This window comes from Pygoscelis adeliae, unplaced genomic scaffold, assembly GCF_000699105.1.
Source record: "Pygoscelis adeliae isolate BGI_AS28 unplaced genomic scaffold, ASM69910v1 Scaffold241, whole genome shotgun sequence".
Taxonomy (NCBI): domain Eukaryota; kingdom Metazoa; phylum Chordata; class Aves; order Sphenisciformes; family Spheniscidae; genus Pygoscelis; species Pygoscelis adeliae.
Genome location: NW_008824056.1, coordinates 1,395,422 through 1,411,603, shown reverse-complemented (window position 1 = coordinate 1,411,603; position 16,182 = coordinate 1,395,422). Strand labels below are relative to the sequence as shown.

The 16,182-nt window shown below is 36.3% G+C and overlaps 1 protein-coding gene across 1 annotated transcript in view; it reads right to left on the bottom strand.

Annotated features, from left to right (window-relative positions):
• Positions 1-16,182, bottom strand: part of IFT80 (intraflagellar transport 80) — a 58,323-nt gene that overhangs the window by 38,459 nt on the left and 3,682 nt on the right. The window contains exons 2-3 of the mRNA XM_009333922.1: positions 7,610-7,720; positions 5,249-5,317 (exon numbers count right to left, since the gene is read on the bottom strand). Coding sequence (XP_009332197.1) covers positions 5,249-5,276 — 28 coding nt within the window. The 5' untranslated portion in view covers positions 5,277-5,317; positions 7,610-7,720. The remainder of the gene's footprint in view (positions 1-5,248; positions 5,318-7,609; positions 7,721-16,182) is intronic.

The following is a 16,182-nucleotide window of genomic DNA, read 5'->3' as shown; positions in this document are numbered from 1 at the left end:
CGGGGGGGTGGGGGGGAAATTCAGACTTGCCAACTATGCAAATATTTTCCATAGTACTTGACAGGATTAGTCTCCCCTGAAGAAGAAGAATCAAAGTATTACGCTACTTGATTCTTTGCAAATAAAACTAAGAAAATTAAGTAAAGAGCATGTCCAAGCATTTATTTCTATCACAGCAAAAGCCCTGTAGCAACGGACAGCAAGTTTCAGCATAGTGTCAACATTACACGACATGGAAACAGTGCATATAAAACTGCAAGGAGGGAGACTGTGTAACAAGTCCCTGTCAGACCATTCTTTTCACTTTTTGTAAAACTTGCTTCCATATCTTCTGAAATCGGAAAGAGAAGGCTTATTTCAGGCATCTGTTTTTTCTTTAACAGACTTAATATTCTCAATGGCAGAAATGAGACCTTTGAAGACATGATTCAATTGTCTAAACACAAGCACCTAAGGGATGTGATGCACCTAGGGTACTCTAAGATACCCGTGTGGAGCTTACAGATACAACACAGGACCTGAATGAGATCCATCTCCTTCTGGAATAGATTTGGAGGTTCGGCAGACTAGCCCAATGAACCTCCAATGGCACTAATGGCACACCTAGATTAACACAACTGAATTGTACCCCAAAAGTTCTGTTTGAGAAGAAACCTCAGAAAGAGCAACTGTTACAACCTAAATGTTGGTATTTGACAATTTCATAATTTTAGAAGAGGAAAATGGAAAGAAATTCTCCTAAATTCTTGGAGATATGCACTTCTTAGGGAGTCACGCATGTTTCAGCTGATAACTAAGTATCAAATGAATTAAAATTGAGCAAATAAACCATTTTTTGTACATCTATAATTTATGGTAATAAAAAACCCCAAAAGCCTTAAGAAATGCTCTCACAGGGTAAAATTTTCAAAGACACTTTTGGCATATTAAGTTCCATTTCAAAAAATGACTTGGGAACATCTTTTTATGGGAAAATTTTAATGAGATTTAGATACTTAAGCGATTGAAATGCTATATCAACTGTCCTAACATCATCTAATATCTTACCACTTAAGCCTTCGAATTTTCTCTCTGAACAAAAAACTGATTTTATTACAGCCACATCAATTCAGCACACTAAACTTGATTTGAGCTTCCAAATATTCAAACTCTAAACTGAGATCTGGTGTCATTGCTCCTGAATATTTTTGTACTTCGTATATTTTCTTTCAGGAAGGCATTTATTTTATGTTACTTAGAAATAAAGAATGATGTAATTTTTTTTTTTTAAACTCGTCAACCATTAAAGGAGACAACTCATAGAAATATACAACATATATTAAGTAAATCTGGCACTAGCTATTTTCCTCCTGGCAGCAATTTATGTTGAAAATTATATAAATTCTGTCACCAGCTGTACAGAAATTCTAAATAAACTAATTTTTGTCCTGCTCTAATGCTGATTTAACAATCAGAAGACTTTTATATTTAAACCAAATGTTTAACTTTTTTATGATGGCTGACTACTTAACCACAATTTCCAGGGCTTAACAGCAGGAGCTAAGTTAACTCATTTCCTTCTGCACTTAACAAGAACTTGGTTGGGAAAAGACTGCCAACACATTGATTGCTGTGGAAAGAAAAATTCAGCAGAACAGACTGCAGTGAATTGCATTGGTGATAAACAGTTTCAGGAAAAAATACTCTCTGAGAAAAGAAAGGAGAAAAGCACAAAAGGTGAGATCTGAAGAAGGAACATCAGCATTAAGCACACAGGGTGGGCTTCTTCACATCTCAGTGCTCTACTAGCAGATGTTAATCCTCAGTGAATCATTCCTGCAGCCAATGCACACAGCAGAGACAGAGCTAGGGTTGAGTGCAGGAGTGACAGAGCAGTCACTCTGACACTTTCAGCCACAGCAGATACTCGGTAATTACAACAGTAAGTCTGTGTGAGACTTTTTACTTTCACAGGGGTAGAAACATTAATTCAGACAATTTTATGTCTCTCTGTGGCAGCACAAAAAATAGGAGCTGTATTTGGAATACAGTTGTCCCTTAAAAAGTAAGTTACACTTCACAATAAACATGTTGTAATTAAACTGTTTACATTGCAACTGTTGTGATTTTGCTTCCATTAACCAAAAAGGCAACCTATACACCAATTGTTCACATTACTCCTTGGTGCTTACTCAGCATACTAGTCACTGGAAGCCCATCAGAAAGTCAGCAGTGCCGCAAGATAAGTACTCAAGAAAGATACGGTCTTAAGAGTACTAGATGACAAATTCAATTTGAAAGAAAGGTGACAGAAATCACCTGAAGAACTAGAAATCCATCTGAGGTAAACTGGTAGAATGTGTGGCACAGAAACAATGGGTCTGTGGATAATGATGTTTAAATGATAAATAAGTGTCATATTCTTTTATAATGGGAAGTCATGGCTTCACTGAGAATCAAAAAGCGCATGGAGAGCACTGACTTGGTCTGCACAATGTATGTGTATTTTCATAACGGTTATGGTGATGTCCTTCACCAAATGCTCTTAAAGAAAGTTAGTTTTCATGGCACAAGAAATAAAGTCATCCCATGGATTTAAAATATGACTTTCCCCACAAGGAATTACTCCTGTCTTGACTGGAATTAGAGACACCAGAATAGTTACCAGGATCGAAGCAGGTGCTCTAGCAATGAAATACTTAGGGTGGATCCATAAGGCTTGCTTGTTTGCCTTCCCTGAAGATTCTCAGATCTTGGAGTAAGAATAAAGTTATCAGCAAAGCTGTCAGCTTCACTAGTGGGATAAGCTAAAGAAATGGTGCTGCAGAATAATCTTGATTGTAGTGAGGAGGGCACAACTGCATTCTACTTAGTTTTCAGCTTGACGAATACCTTTGACTCCGTAGGGTTAGAGAGCCAGTGGTTTACAAACCTCAGCAGCAGCAATTTTAGACAGACATTTCAAGAGAGGCTATGCAACCGTGGTCTCAGCACAGGTCCTGCTAACCAGATGTTTGGCCTGCGAAGGACTCAGTTAGTGCAGGTGGCACTGCTAACACTACAGACTTCACCTCAAACAATCTTAGTGTCAGAGTCTACAAAGCTGTAAACTTTGTGCCGGTAGACTACAACTGGTAAAAATTTGTGCTGGTAGAGACATCTTTTCTTTCAAATGTGGACCTTCAATATATCCTACTCTTCACAGTTCTGTGCCTCTCTCCAAAGGAACACAGACATTTTAAGCACAGCATCACGCTGCAATGTATACATCACAGAATACATAGATAAATCCTGCTTTAAGCATAATCATGTGGGTTACCAACATATACCAGAGAGATCCGTGAAAAAAAGTGACCTCATCAAAATGTATCAGTATACCGTGTCAGCTAGAAGCCCAAAGGATTGCAAATACAGCATTTTTTTAAAAAGCTTTCAGTTTAAGGAAAATGAGGAACAAAAGGAAGACTGTTAAGATAATCTAAGGATGAAGAAGTGAGATCAGGCTCAAAGAACAATGCAGCCATAACAGCAATATTACAGCTTGAGGCTGAATGCAGTAGAGGCTATGGGGTCACACTAACTTTATTCCATGCGTTGGCATGATGGAAGGACATGCGACCAGAGCCCTCCATACAAGTACTGAAAAAGCTAAAAAAGGGAAAAATGTATGTTTGTGTTTTTGTAGTGAATAAAAATCCAAAGATAGAATAGGCATGTGGACCATCATCCAAAGAGAAGAGCCTGAAAATTTATTTCTAATACAAAGAGCGGAATGAATAGAAAGAATGTTAGCAATGGTAATCCTTTCATTTCTCAAGATGCTAAAGGAAGTGAAAAATTAGCTCAAACATGATATACCTTTCTTAAACAACGTAACAATTTCTGCAGAATCCTATCCTGAGCCCAGGTATGTCAGTAGCTTACAGAGGCGTCTGTGGGAATCTGATCCTATAAATTTAAAGTTTAAAGGGTTTCTGAGCCTCACAGGATCTTACCTTAAAACACAAATACAAAAAGACAATAATTCCATGGGGAGTCAACTGTACTTTTATACTGTACCAGAAACTCTAAGAAATCAATGAAAATTCAACTTGCATATTTCAAACTAAACATGTCTCTTACTTCATAAGCTTCATCAAACCTCAGATAAGCACAGTTAAACATAAAAAAGCTTGAAACATATCAACTGAGAAATAGTGAAGAGTGTGTGCTTCCACTTTCTTTTTCTTCCAAAAATTATAGTTCAGTTGGCTTATCTTTTTACATTGTAAGCACGAAAAAACACTACATCTGAATATGAACTTCCTTAACAGAATTGAAATACATTTTACATTCACTCCTGTGGTTAAAATACCTCCAACAGGTTGAAAGAATTTAGATAATTTGTTTTAGAAAGAGATAAGGGTCTGACATTTAACCCAACCCCAGGTGCATGTGGTTTCTTAAAAAATGTCAAAAGGTCACATGATCTCAATGTATGAAGTCTGAAAAACAAAATCTAGCTCAGTATCTTCACTGAAATAGTACAAAAATGTTAGAAATTATGATTATAAAAAATAGCATTTTAAAAATATCAAACATTGTTTGTATAAATAGGTATTTGCAGCTTATACTGTTGCATTTTACAATAATGTGATTTTAAATTGACTTAAATAACTGGAATGCTCAAGTATGCATAAAACTGTAGCTACAAAGCCAAGATCGAGGTTAGGTCTCCATGGCCCCAGTTCAACAAAGAACTTAAGCACAGGGATCATTTCACTTCAGTAGGACTGTTTGCATATACTAAATTAATTACTGGGTTAAATAGATAGATGAACCAAGGGCTGTTAAAGAGTTTTAAAGTTCAGAGGAACTAACCTACATGCACTTCGCATCTTTCAAGCATTCTTGCAATGCTTTTAGAGATTTATTTTTTTTTCAGTTTCACCATAAGAGTCTGTGGCTTGGTATTAAAAGCTGGATTTTTTTCTTTTTAATTCTTTAGTCTCTCCAGAATCCTTAGGGTGGAACTGAAACTATTGTCAAAAAACATTGCAATAACACTTTTAAACTGAAGAATTTTTTTTTTTTTAAGATAATCATCTTATTAAAAATCCAGTTTCCCCTGTATTCAACTGTGATTTACATTTAATTTTAGTTCAGTTTATCTAGGCCTTAAGATCCTTAAACAAACCATTACTGCCAGATTTAGGGTCTGTTATTTAAATATATTTCATAATACCCCAAATTAAAAAGTTTTAATGGAACCTTAAGAAAATTAACTTACCTTGCTGAGCTAAAGTGGATCTCAGCATTCCACTTTTAGACCAGATTTTCACTTGGCCATCTTCACCAACTGTAAAGTTATCACAGAAATCATCAACTTCAATGCAATAATAAGTCTAACAAACATCGCACTTTTATTTATCTAGGAAACACTAGAGTTAAAATAAATCCAGCTCTTCTTAGGTAACTTGTTTATGTAGTCTTCCTAACATGCAAATACATAGTATATTAAGGAAAAAATATTTAAGACTGTTCTTCTGCTATTATCAACAAGTCTCTTCCTCTCCTGAAAATCCCTATAGTCTTCTTATCTGAGGCTGCTCCTGGGAAGAGAAAGTCCATCACTATTTAAGTATCCCAAGTTCTGTATTTTCTATTCAGCATTGCTAGTACTGTTCATCTATTTACAGTTCAATGGCCCAGAGGCTGATTAAATAAGTCTCTGAGGAGCCTGAAGAGAGTAGTAGCAGATTTTATGTATTAAACTGGAGGCTTCACAGTTGATAAATGGTGAAACTGAAGATAACTGAAGGCTCCATTTGGAAGGCTTAAATTTTATACCATAATTGTGTGTTACCAAGAAACTTAGTTTACTTATTAAAGATTAAGTTCTTATACACTATGCAGCATAAGTTATGTATGCATTAAGAACACAGATTTCCTAGTGCACTATCATGTTTAAAACATACAGCTCTGGGCCTTCATTTAGGCCCCCCAGATTCAATTAATGAGGAAAAAGGTGCACCTGGACACTTAATGTCATTCTTCCATTCAAAGGTAATTTACTTACCAGATTTCAGGGTTTTATATCCACTTGATGTAGCTTTTAAGTATTAAAAAGTGTAACCAAAAAAAAAAAAATCTTATTTGTACACATTTGATACTGTTAAAATAGAGCCATGAAGAATATTTTAACTGATACAGTATCATCAATGATTCACTCTTCCTCAAAGTATAGTTGCGGTGTAAAAGTAGTTGATCTTCTCAGAGTACACTTTTTGGATATGGTGATGAATTCCCATACTCCCCATAAGTGTCATGCAGTCTTTCCAAAAAAAAAAAAAAAAGATTGAAAAGGCAGTTTTGACTTTTTATTTGGAGGAGCTCCTGAGGCAAATCTGTCTTTAAAAAGAACAATATTTCTATCCCTCTGGGATTTCAGAGGAACATGCCAGACAGAGTTCCTTGAAGCAGCATTTTAGAGTCAGACTGAGTCTGGAAACAAGGAGATCCAAAATTATCTTCAGTACTTCTGGACTCAGTTGGAATTAGTCCAAAGAAATCAGCTGTGCTAAATCAACAGGAGGCTGCAGAAAATTCTGACACCAACAGAAATCCCATAAAGGAGAAGTCTATCACAGGAAATTTAATTAGCTTCCCCTTAACATCAAGATAGAAGTTTTTGACAAAAATGCCAAAAGCAACTAATTACCAAAAGATTTAGGACAAAAAGACATGTAGAGATGCAGACACTGGGAGATCACTCTCCCAGCCTTAACAGAGAAGAGAGTTAGACTGCAGCTGGATCTACACCACTCCTAATAATTAAGAAAGAGAAGTACAGGAACATTCAAGATGCTTATGAGGCCTCAGTAAACTTTGCTGGCTAAAAAACCCCAAATGTCATGCGCAGGGATATAAACGTACCAACTTAGCAACCTTTTTTGTAACAGATAAGGGAAAAAAAAAAAAAATCAAGTATTCTCCTTTATGAAGTACAGAACATTCACAAAAACATCTAAGCACTCTGATATTAAAAACTTTCAAGTAAACAGGATAACATCTAATAAATAGGATCACTAAAAAAGATAAATGTTTTTACTAGATCCTCTATTAATTAAAATAGACAACATTCTTCTAAGACAGCATTAATCAAAAAGTGCAAAATTAACTTCTGTTAAACAAGGTGATAATAACCCCAGTGATAATGAAGACATAAAAAAGTAACTTATTATAGCTAACTTCATTTATACTGTTGATTTTGTGTTTCCATTTCCCCCTTCTCATGAGAATTTCAAGCTAGACCAGTGTGTGAACACTTAATAGACTTAGTTTTATTCATTCAAATTCAATGTAAGTTCAATATAAACTATGAAATTTGGGATTACATCTTTTAAACATATGTCAAGGATTAAATTATTTTTCCAAAACATTCTATTGTAGTTATCCCATAGAATAAAATACTTACATTCTACACATTTTATTAAAGCACTTTTCATAAATTTTAATACTATATTTTTGTACCCTTGCATTTCTTCATGGCATGTCAACTTGGTATATTAAAAAAAAAAAGGCTTTATTTTGAAAGAGCTCTTCTGTTATTTTACTTTTCAAAACACTTCATTACTTTAAGAATGCTTACCTGTAACCAGTGCTGTTCCTTCGTAATTCCACCTTCCTGCAAGTACAGCTCCACAGTGCGCTTCTACACTTTTCTCTACTCTTCCTAATTTTGAAATCAAGTGGAACTTCCCTAAACAAAAGTTCAAGATACAAATAGTATATCTAATTCTGTGAATCGGTATTTATGACTATAATGGTGTTATCTTCTGTTAAAAATATACACACAAAACAAGACAAGAAACCAACAACAACAAAAAAAGAACAAAACATGCAATTATGTTGTTCGCAGCTATGATTAGCCCAAACAAATGAGCTCTTGCAGAAGAACTACTTGTAAACTAGCTACAATGTTGTATTTTTTTTTCTTTTTGGTATGTATAATCTTTGTTTCGCCTATTCATTTTTCTTACGTCCCTCTGAAGTTTGCAAGTTTCTCTGGGGACACAACTGCCTGATGTTATTTCATTGTCTGAAAGCTAACAAACAGAGGTATATACACTGCAGCCCAGGAGAGTCCTTGTGGTTTTGTTGCTGTTGGTTTTTTTTTTTTTTTAAGATCTGAAAAATCACTCAACACCAAAAGGATAATGGAAAAGCTAGAACAATCTGACCATCGGTGACTGTGTTGCTCTGAGGAAGTATTACTGCTTGCATTACGGAGCTGTTATGGAAATTCACAGAAGCCAAAAACAAAGCTATTAATGATTTCAACAGAAGCATGAGGAAGTCTTTCTTTCCAAATGAGGGATGTTGCTTAAATCCAGGAAGATCAAATTTAAACTGGACCAAAGAGCAGACAAAGGATGACTTGGAATCATGTGGCAGAACAAAAGCATGGCTTAGAATAGTTCAGTGATTCAAATTAACTACTTTAAAACCAAAACTCTTTTAAAATTATTTTATCTAATCTGCCAGACAGTGAGCCACTACAAGCAATTTCCAAAGCGACCAGAACTCTTTGAGAGAAACAGTACACAGATACCTCTCACTGAGTGTGTGCAAATGCTCCATCACTTAAGATGGGATAATGTTTCCATTAATAACATCCTGCTTGGGAATATGAATTATAAACCAGGCCATACTTGATAAGCCAGAACCGGAAACTAAATACCTGACTATTTCAGTAAAGAACCACGTTATCAAGACCAATATAGTGTATGGAGGTGATAACAGAGTTAACTATGAACTGTGTAGAAAGTAAAAACGGATGATACCACCGCACTAAATGCACATTCAAATCACAGTAGCCAAGATGTCAAAATTTAGGTGGCTTGCACTGCCAGAAGCTTTAAAGAACTTTTATTGTGTTCTGGTGTCCCATGTTTTATTTTGCACTTCAATTTAAAAAGAAAAACACAAAAAAAAACAACAAAAAAAACCAAAGCCAGACTAAAAACAAAGAAAAAGCATTCTGGTAGATCTGTCAGTAAATAACCATGAAACATTCATCAGGGCTCTCCATAGTATTATTCAAATTAATACAATCATACTTTGTCTTCGCTTTACTTTTAAGTACATAAACAAAAAGGCACAATCATCCAGCCAAATCTCTGCCAATGCAAGATTTCCAAGCAAAAGATTTTTAACACTGAAGAAGAATGGTTTGTATAAATCAGTTTATTTGAACAGACCATTTAAAATATCATACACTGAACTATACATGTTTGCTTTTCTTTATCACATATTTATATCTAGCAGAGTACTCTGAACAGCTAGTTAATCCCATTTTTTTCTGAATTTACAGAACTAATATTATTACTAAGACCACTTCTTCCTCATTCAATTAATTCTTAGTTTCCTAAAATTTTCAGTACTAGCATTCAACATTTAATATTATTTTATAATTATAAAATGTATTTTACATAATTTATGCATCAGTTATTTTATAGAACATCTCTCAGGCATGAGATTCTCATTTTTTGTGTATAAGCAATAACTGGATTCACAGGAATTCCATGGCTAAATGCAATTTTCTCTGATTAAATTGTCAAAATGGCCTTTTCTGGTTTTAAAATAATACATTAAAAAACTTGTTTTATTTTCTGATCACCTGTCTTTTTCAATGCATAGTGTACTTGTTCAATCTGTAGTCAAGACCTTTTTCATTACAGAATACTTAAACCTATTCTGATCATAGGACTATGAATATTCTCATGCCATCACCTACAGTATTCATCATTAAGTGGCTGAGCTCTTCATAGCCATTATGAAGGGCATTATTTTACAATGCAACAATTTCCCTCAAAAAAAAAAAAAAAAAGAGCTTTGCAAATCAGGAGCTAACATACACAGAGATGTAATTCAAAGGTATCCATCAACTTTCAGTATCCAATCCAAAACATTCTGTATTCTTAAAAAAGTAATTCTAAGAATTCTATGGCATTTTATGTATTGAAACAATAGCTTCCACTGACCCAGGTACAATCCATGAGACCTCAATACTTCCGTAAGCAAACCCCTCAACGCATAAGAGAAAAAATAAATTAAAATGAAAGAACAGACAGTTGGCAAGCAACTGAATACTTTGGTTAGGTCACATTATCAGGAAAACAATGGGCCATGTCACAGAGTACAGGATAAAATCCTGTTATACAGGGAAACATTCAACTCGTTTACCAATCTTTTGCATCCTTTCCCACTCCACAAGCTCTTACTTCTTTCAAAAGGCATCTTTCAAATAGTGAAACATTGCAAATTGTAGCCTAGCAGGAAAGAATACAGTTTCATATAAAAGCTGGTCTACCTTAGGCACTAAGATAGAATTCGTCTGGAAAAAATGTGATCATGCATTTAAAAACTGTATCATAATACTTATGCAGAACAGGGGCAAATCAAGTTTTCATGGATATCATCTACACTTTTGCAACTTCTTTACTTTTCCAACATGTGAATTTACAACTGATGACAGTCAAATGATGTGACTCATTAGACACTGCTTTTTCCACTGCATTCACACAGAGGTTGCTCTAAAAGCAACATTTCGATGGATTTCTCTGCCTTCTGTTCTTCAACTTTACATTGAGGTAGTACAGGCTTTCAAATTAGAATTTACTGCCGTATACACAATTAAGAAAGGGAAAATTTTAGCTGTATGCTTGGAGTAGATAGAAGTGATTCAACTTAATCTTACTTTACATCTCAGATTTGTAAAATACTGTTCCTTTATTTTTATTAAGTACCAAAGCCAGAAGCTGTCCTCAATCTTAAAGTGACTCTCCAGTTTTGGAGGAATTTCAAGTGGGAGATTAGCAGCCTATTCAAATACAGAATATAAAACATGTATGTTTTGTTCATTACTTTTCATAGACTCTTAAATGCTGACCTAATGTAAAATTATCAATAACATAAAAAGTTGAAAAAATAGGTCTATTCACTTATGATTTGTGCTTAATAAGCAGTTTAAAGCTGAACATATTATTTATTTTCGTAAAAAAGCAGCAACAAGATCAATGTAAATAGGAAGTAAAAGAACAATATCCCACAAGAGATGCAACTCAGAAGAAAACCCAAGAGGATTAAATTTACATTTGCTCTAATTTCACAAACATCTGGAGTTCAACTAGGAATTAATGCAACCCTGTAAAGACATTATACTCCATTTCCATTGGATTCAGCAAATTTCCAGGAATCCTTATCACCGAGATGAACTAGCTGTTGCAGGAAAATTGCAGGCAAATTGCAGGCTTGACACGTAAGGCATACTATATAAGTAATAGTTAAACAGAATTTTAAATATAAGGCTTTTAGAAAATAGCAATTAAGCAACAAAACTTGTTCATGCACTTTTACAATGCAATAATTCACTTGCATATGCAAAAAAAAATAATCTTTACAAGATAAGTCCTCTTTATTGAAAGTGCTAAGCTACATTAGGAGATAAAAAACTTGGAAATTTTCTACATTAAGTTTTTATCTCAATTTATTCTTTCACAAATTAGGTTAGCACTGTTTTGTATTTTGATTTCACTGGAAAAAAAAAAAAAAAAGAAAAAACTCTATGATTTTTTGGCAAATACACTTCATGAACAGTTTTCCAGAAACTGAATGTTCAGGATGAGTTTACCGATCAATCTAAGAGCTTATCCCTTAGTCCTAACAACAGTTAACTAGGTAAAAAATCCCTACAAGAAAGAAGATAAAGTACTAACTTGTGCAAGACAAAACCTGAAGATCTCAGGTTTTGTGATCTGTGAACTAATTATGGCAAAAATAACTCATTCCATAAGTAACAGCAAACCGAATCAACTTGTGTTGCTGGACTTCCTACTGCCTACTGGACCCCAGCTGAATGTTTCTCTTCAGTGAGGGCAAGCATAACAACTCCTCCCTGTGTGGACTGCCTGTAGCCCATGTTACAGCTGCCCCCTCAGTGAGGGCATTCACTAATCCAGCATTTTTCTATCACATAGCTGCCTCTTTCCATAAAGCCCATGAAGGAGGGTGGGTACTGATTACCTGCCAGCCAGTCCCCCTACAAGACCAGTCATGGAAGTCTCATTTTCTTAGGGAACAGAACTTCAAGGAAAAAAAAAGTTTCTAGGTCAGTTTCTTCAACCAGTTTGTTTACATTTAGCACTCTATAAACATATAAACAAATTGGGATTTACTCTGTTCACTTAAACAGAAATTACATCCTATCTTCCTTCTACAATATCACATTATTTTCCTACCGCAGAGTATCTACTGCTCTGTTACAACCACAAAGCGCTTAGTTTTAATAGCAATTCATCCAGCAAAGCTCAGTTCTACTTTGCACTGTGCTATGCTAGCAAAACAGTAGCGGTCAAATTAACGACAGGAATAGCAATAAAGGCCCCAGATGTCCATCCAGAATGCAAGGGCTGAATACAAACTCGACTCACTGAACAATACAAAATTATCTAATGACCAATCGCCAAACTGGCTTGAAGAACTAAGGATGTGTCATCTTGGGAAAAGTAGGGGGGGAAGTTAGTGGATTGCAGACTTTGATCAGACAATACCTATCCCAGCTACAACACCATTAAGATGATAAGCCTTAGGGATGTGCTAAGAACTAGACAATTTGAAGGGCCTACACATTTGAAAAAAGAAGAGAAAAGAAAAGAAAACAAAACAAAAAAAAACCCCACTGCAATAAAGTTGGCAAAGATAGCCAAAACAGTTTATGCTGCATGCAAGCAAGAAACAGCTGTATTAAAAGAAAGTGAAAGTTAATAAAGTTGGACAATGATAGAATTGATAGACTCTCAAGTGCCTATCAATTCTAACAGAGATATAACTACATGATCATTTACATGTTTCACAGAATTTTTTTCTCATTCAGTAATCTTTACTGTTTTTATACTGTTATGGAGGAGACAGCATTTTTCCTGACCTTCCTCTCACTATGTCTTGTAGCTGGAATCTTTATAAAGTACTTCAACGTGAGCTAGAAGCCTAGGATGATAACTTTAGGTTAGACAAAAAAAGTTTGGTAAAAGTTATAAGCAAATAAACACAAAAGTCTTATCGAGAAAAATTATCAACATCAAGGGACTGGTTTAGAATTTGTTGGTCACACACAATTAAAATCTTGAGCAACAAGAAAAATCATCTGCTAAGCTGCAAGAACCTCTCACTTTAAACCTCTGCCATTGACATATGTCACTTAAAGTAATCCAACTTCTAGTAGTTAATTGATAGCCCTGCAAATGTCCTAATGCATCCTGGAGAAGATTCTGGGGCCTACCTATACATGGTGTTATTCATGAATCTTTATTCCTAAACTGTAGCTCTTTGTTGTAGTTTCAGTTAATCCACTTACAGGAGAAGGGCAAGCATTCACACCTACTAGACATTACACTTAAGAAGTGATATCTTACCTAAATTTGCATCAGGTTCACATATAGACTAAAGTATTTCCGAATGTACAGCTCCTGCAACATGCTAACTTTTGAACTCTTCTGAAAAAAAAATCAACTTTCAATCTCTCTAAAAACATCCATGAATATGATTTATTTTTCCTTACATATCTTAGTGATATAAAAAACAGAGAAAAATGAGAGAGAAAAATTGCATAGCAGAGTTTTAAAAGTCATCTTTTTCATGAAGGTAGTAGTAGCCCTTATCTATTTCTTCAATCAACTGCCAAAGCATTATTCAAGCAGAACATGAAATATTGGAATACTATTTTAATAACACTGGAAAACTGACTGAATAAATTAACAGGAGATCTGACTTACTACAGTTGTTCTTTTGCTCACTATTTACACATACAATTTAGAACTTTACAGAAACAGGACATTAGAAATACAAAAGTGAAAACTGAGAAAGAAAAACAAAGGAGAAAAAAGCAAGGAATTAAGAGCACCATCTGATCCACCGAAATCCCTCCATCCCATGTTTATCACTGAACAGAAAAGAATAAAAATCCCATAGAAATCAGCTCAGTTAATATTGATCACTGACTGATGTTCTGAAGAACATCCTTGTTTAGGTAAACCCCACCCCCCCAAAGCATAATACTATAATGCATGCAAATATTAATTGATATAAATGAATCTTCCTTTCAGCTTTCACAAAAGCTTCCATTTCTACCTTAAGAGCTACAAGCAATACTTCATTAAACCCAGCTGCCTAAAATTCATAGTAAAGTTCAGCATCAAGTATTGCAAAAATTACAACTCTACTTGGTCGAACTTCTCCCCTCATCTTCCCTCCCATGTACATCTAGGAAGTGACAGGGAGCCAAAAGATGTCCTGCTTTTGTTCCATAAGTTCAGTGCATTTATTCCTTAGGAAGTACTGAATACCTTGAAGAAATCTTGGCCTCCACTCTGTGAACTGAACTCTCAGTCCTCCTGATTTTTAAGTGCAACTATTGCCAAAAGTCAGAGAAATCTCCAAACTTTCATGCAAGGAATGAATTTCCTCTACCTTCTTCAAATACGCATTACCTCTCTCCATCTGTACAGGAAGCCATGCTGGATGCATCTGCTCCAGACTGCTAATGCCCAGTAACAAACCTTCTGTTCCCAAATCAAGCTCACTGTGAAGCTAGCCAAAAGCCTACAATAAGTTCCCCTCACCAAAGAAAACACACTAGACCCACAAATTCAAGGTTCTGGCCAAAACATGGGCGGAAGTTAGCTGGAAATTCTCCATCAGTCCCATTAAAACTATCAATAGGTCCTTGTGAAAGCTGTCAACAGGGTCATGGGCAGATGGCCATTATTATCCTGATGGAAACTCTCTACAACAATTGACCATGATCTGTTCTGCCTGAAAAACCTGGCAGAGATTTAGAGCAGCATATTGCTTTCAGTTCAGTGTTGAGAAACTCCCATCACTACCATTTGTGTAGAAATACAGCTTTACCACCAAGTTCTTTGACCGCTGACAAAAGAATACAAACTAAGTTTAGTATGTTGATGCAATCTGCTTCTTTGTGGCGCATAATTACTACTACCAGCAGGATAATTTAATTTACTTACTCTGGAACCTTCAATAGCATTATCAACTGAGTAAAACACAAAGGTATAAAAAGTTAGGATCTGTGTAAGGACTGTCCAGCTTCTGCAAGGAAGTAATAGAATAGAGCAGAGTAGAGCAGAGCAGAGTAGAATATTTCTGTTGGAAGGGACCTACAACAATCACCTAGTTCAACTCCTTGACCAATTCAGGGCTGACCAAGTTAAAGCGTGGTATTAAGGGCATTGTCCAAATGCCTCTTAAACACTGACAGGCTTGGGGCATCGACCACCTCTCAAGGAAGCCTGTTCCACTGTTTGACCACCCTCTTGGTAAAGAAATGCTTCCCAATGTCCAGTCTAAACCTCCCCTGGTGCAGCTTTTGAACCATTCCCACGCGTCCTATTATTGGATACCAGGGAGAAGAGATCAGCACCTCCCTCTCACTTCCCCTCCTCAGGAAGCTGTAGACAGCTCTTCCAAGTCACCTGTATGCCAAGTTCTTGGATGTAACACATGGGAAATAAGCAGGAGGAGTTAGAAACGTGCGCACGCCTGCAGGGCTATGACCTTATTAGCATCACGGAGACGTGGTGGCATGGCTCCTATGATTGGAGTGTTGGGTTGGAGGGATGCAGGCTTTTTAGGAAGGAAAGGCAGGGGAGACAAGGCAGGGGGTGTCGCTCTCTATGTCAATGACCAACTGGAGTGCACAGAGCTCTGCCTGGGGATGGATGAGGAGCCAACCGAGAGCTTGTGGGTCAGGATTAAAGGGAAGGCAGGGACAGGTGACATTACGGTGGGGGTCTGCTACATGCCACCTGACCAGGAAGACCGAGCGGATGAGGCCCTCTATAGACAGACAGGAGCAGCCTCACACTCACAAGCCCTGGTCCTCATGGGGGGACTTCAACCACCCCGACTTCTGTTGGAGGGACAACATGGCAGGGCATAAGCAATCCAGGAGGTTCCCAAAATGCGTCAGTGATAACTTCCTTCTCCAAGTGGTAGAGGAGCCAATGAGGAGAGGTGCTATGCTGGACCTTGTTCTCACCAAGAAAGAGGAGCTGGTGGGGAATGTGAAGCTCAAGGGCAGCCTGGGCTGCAGCGACCACGAAATGGTGGAGTTCAAGATCCTTAGGGCACCGAGGAGGGCGCACA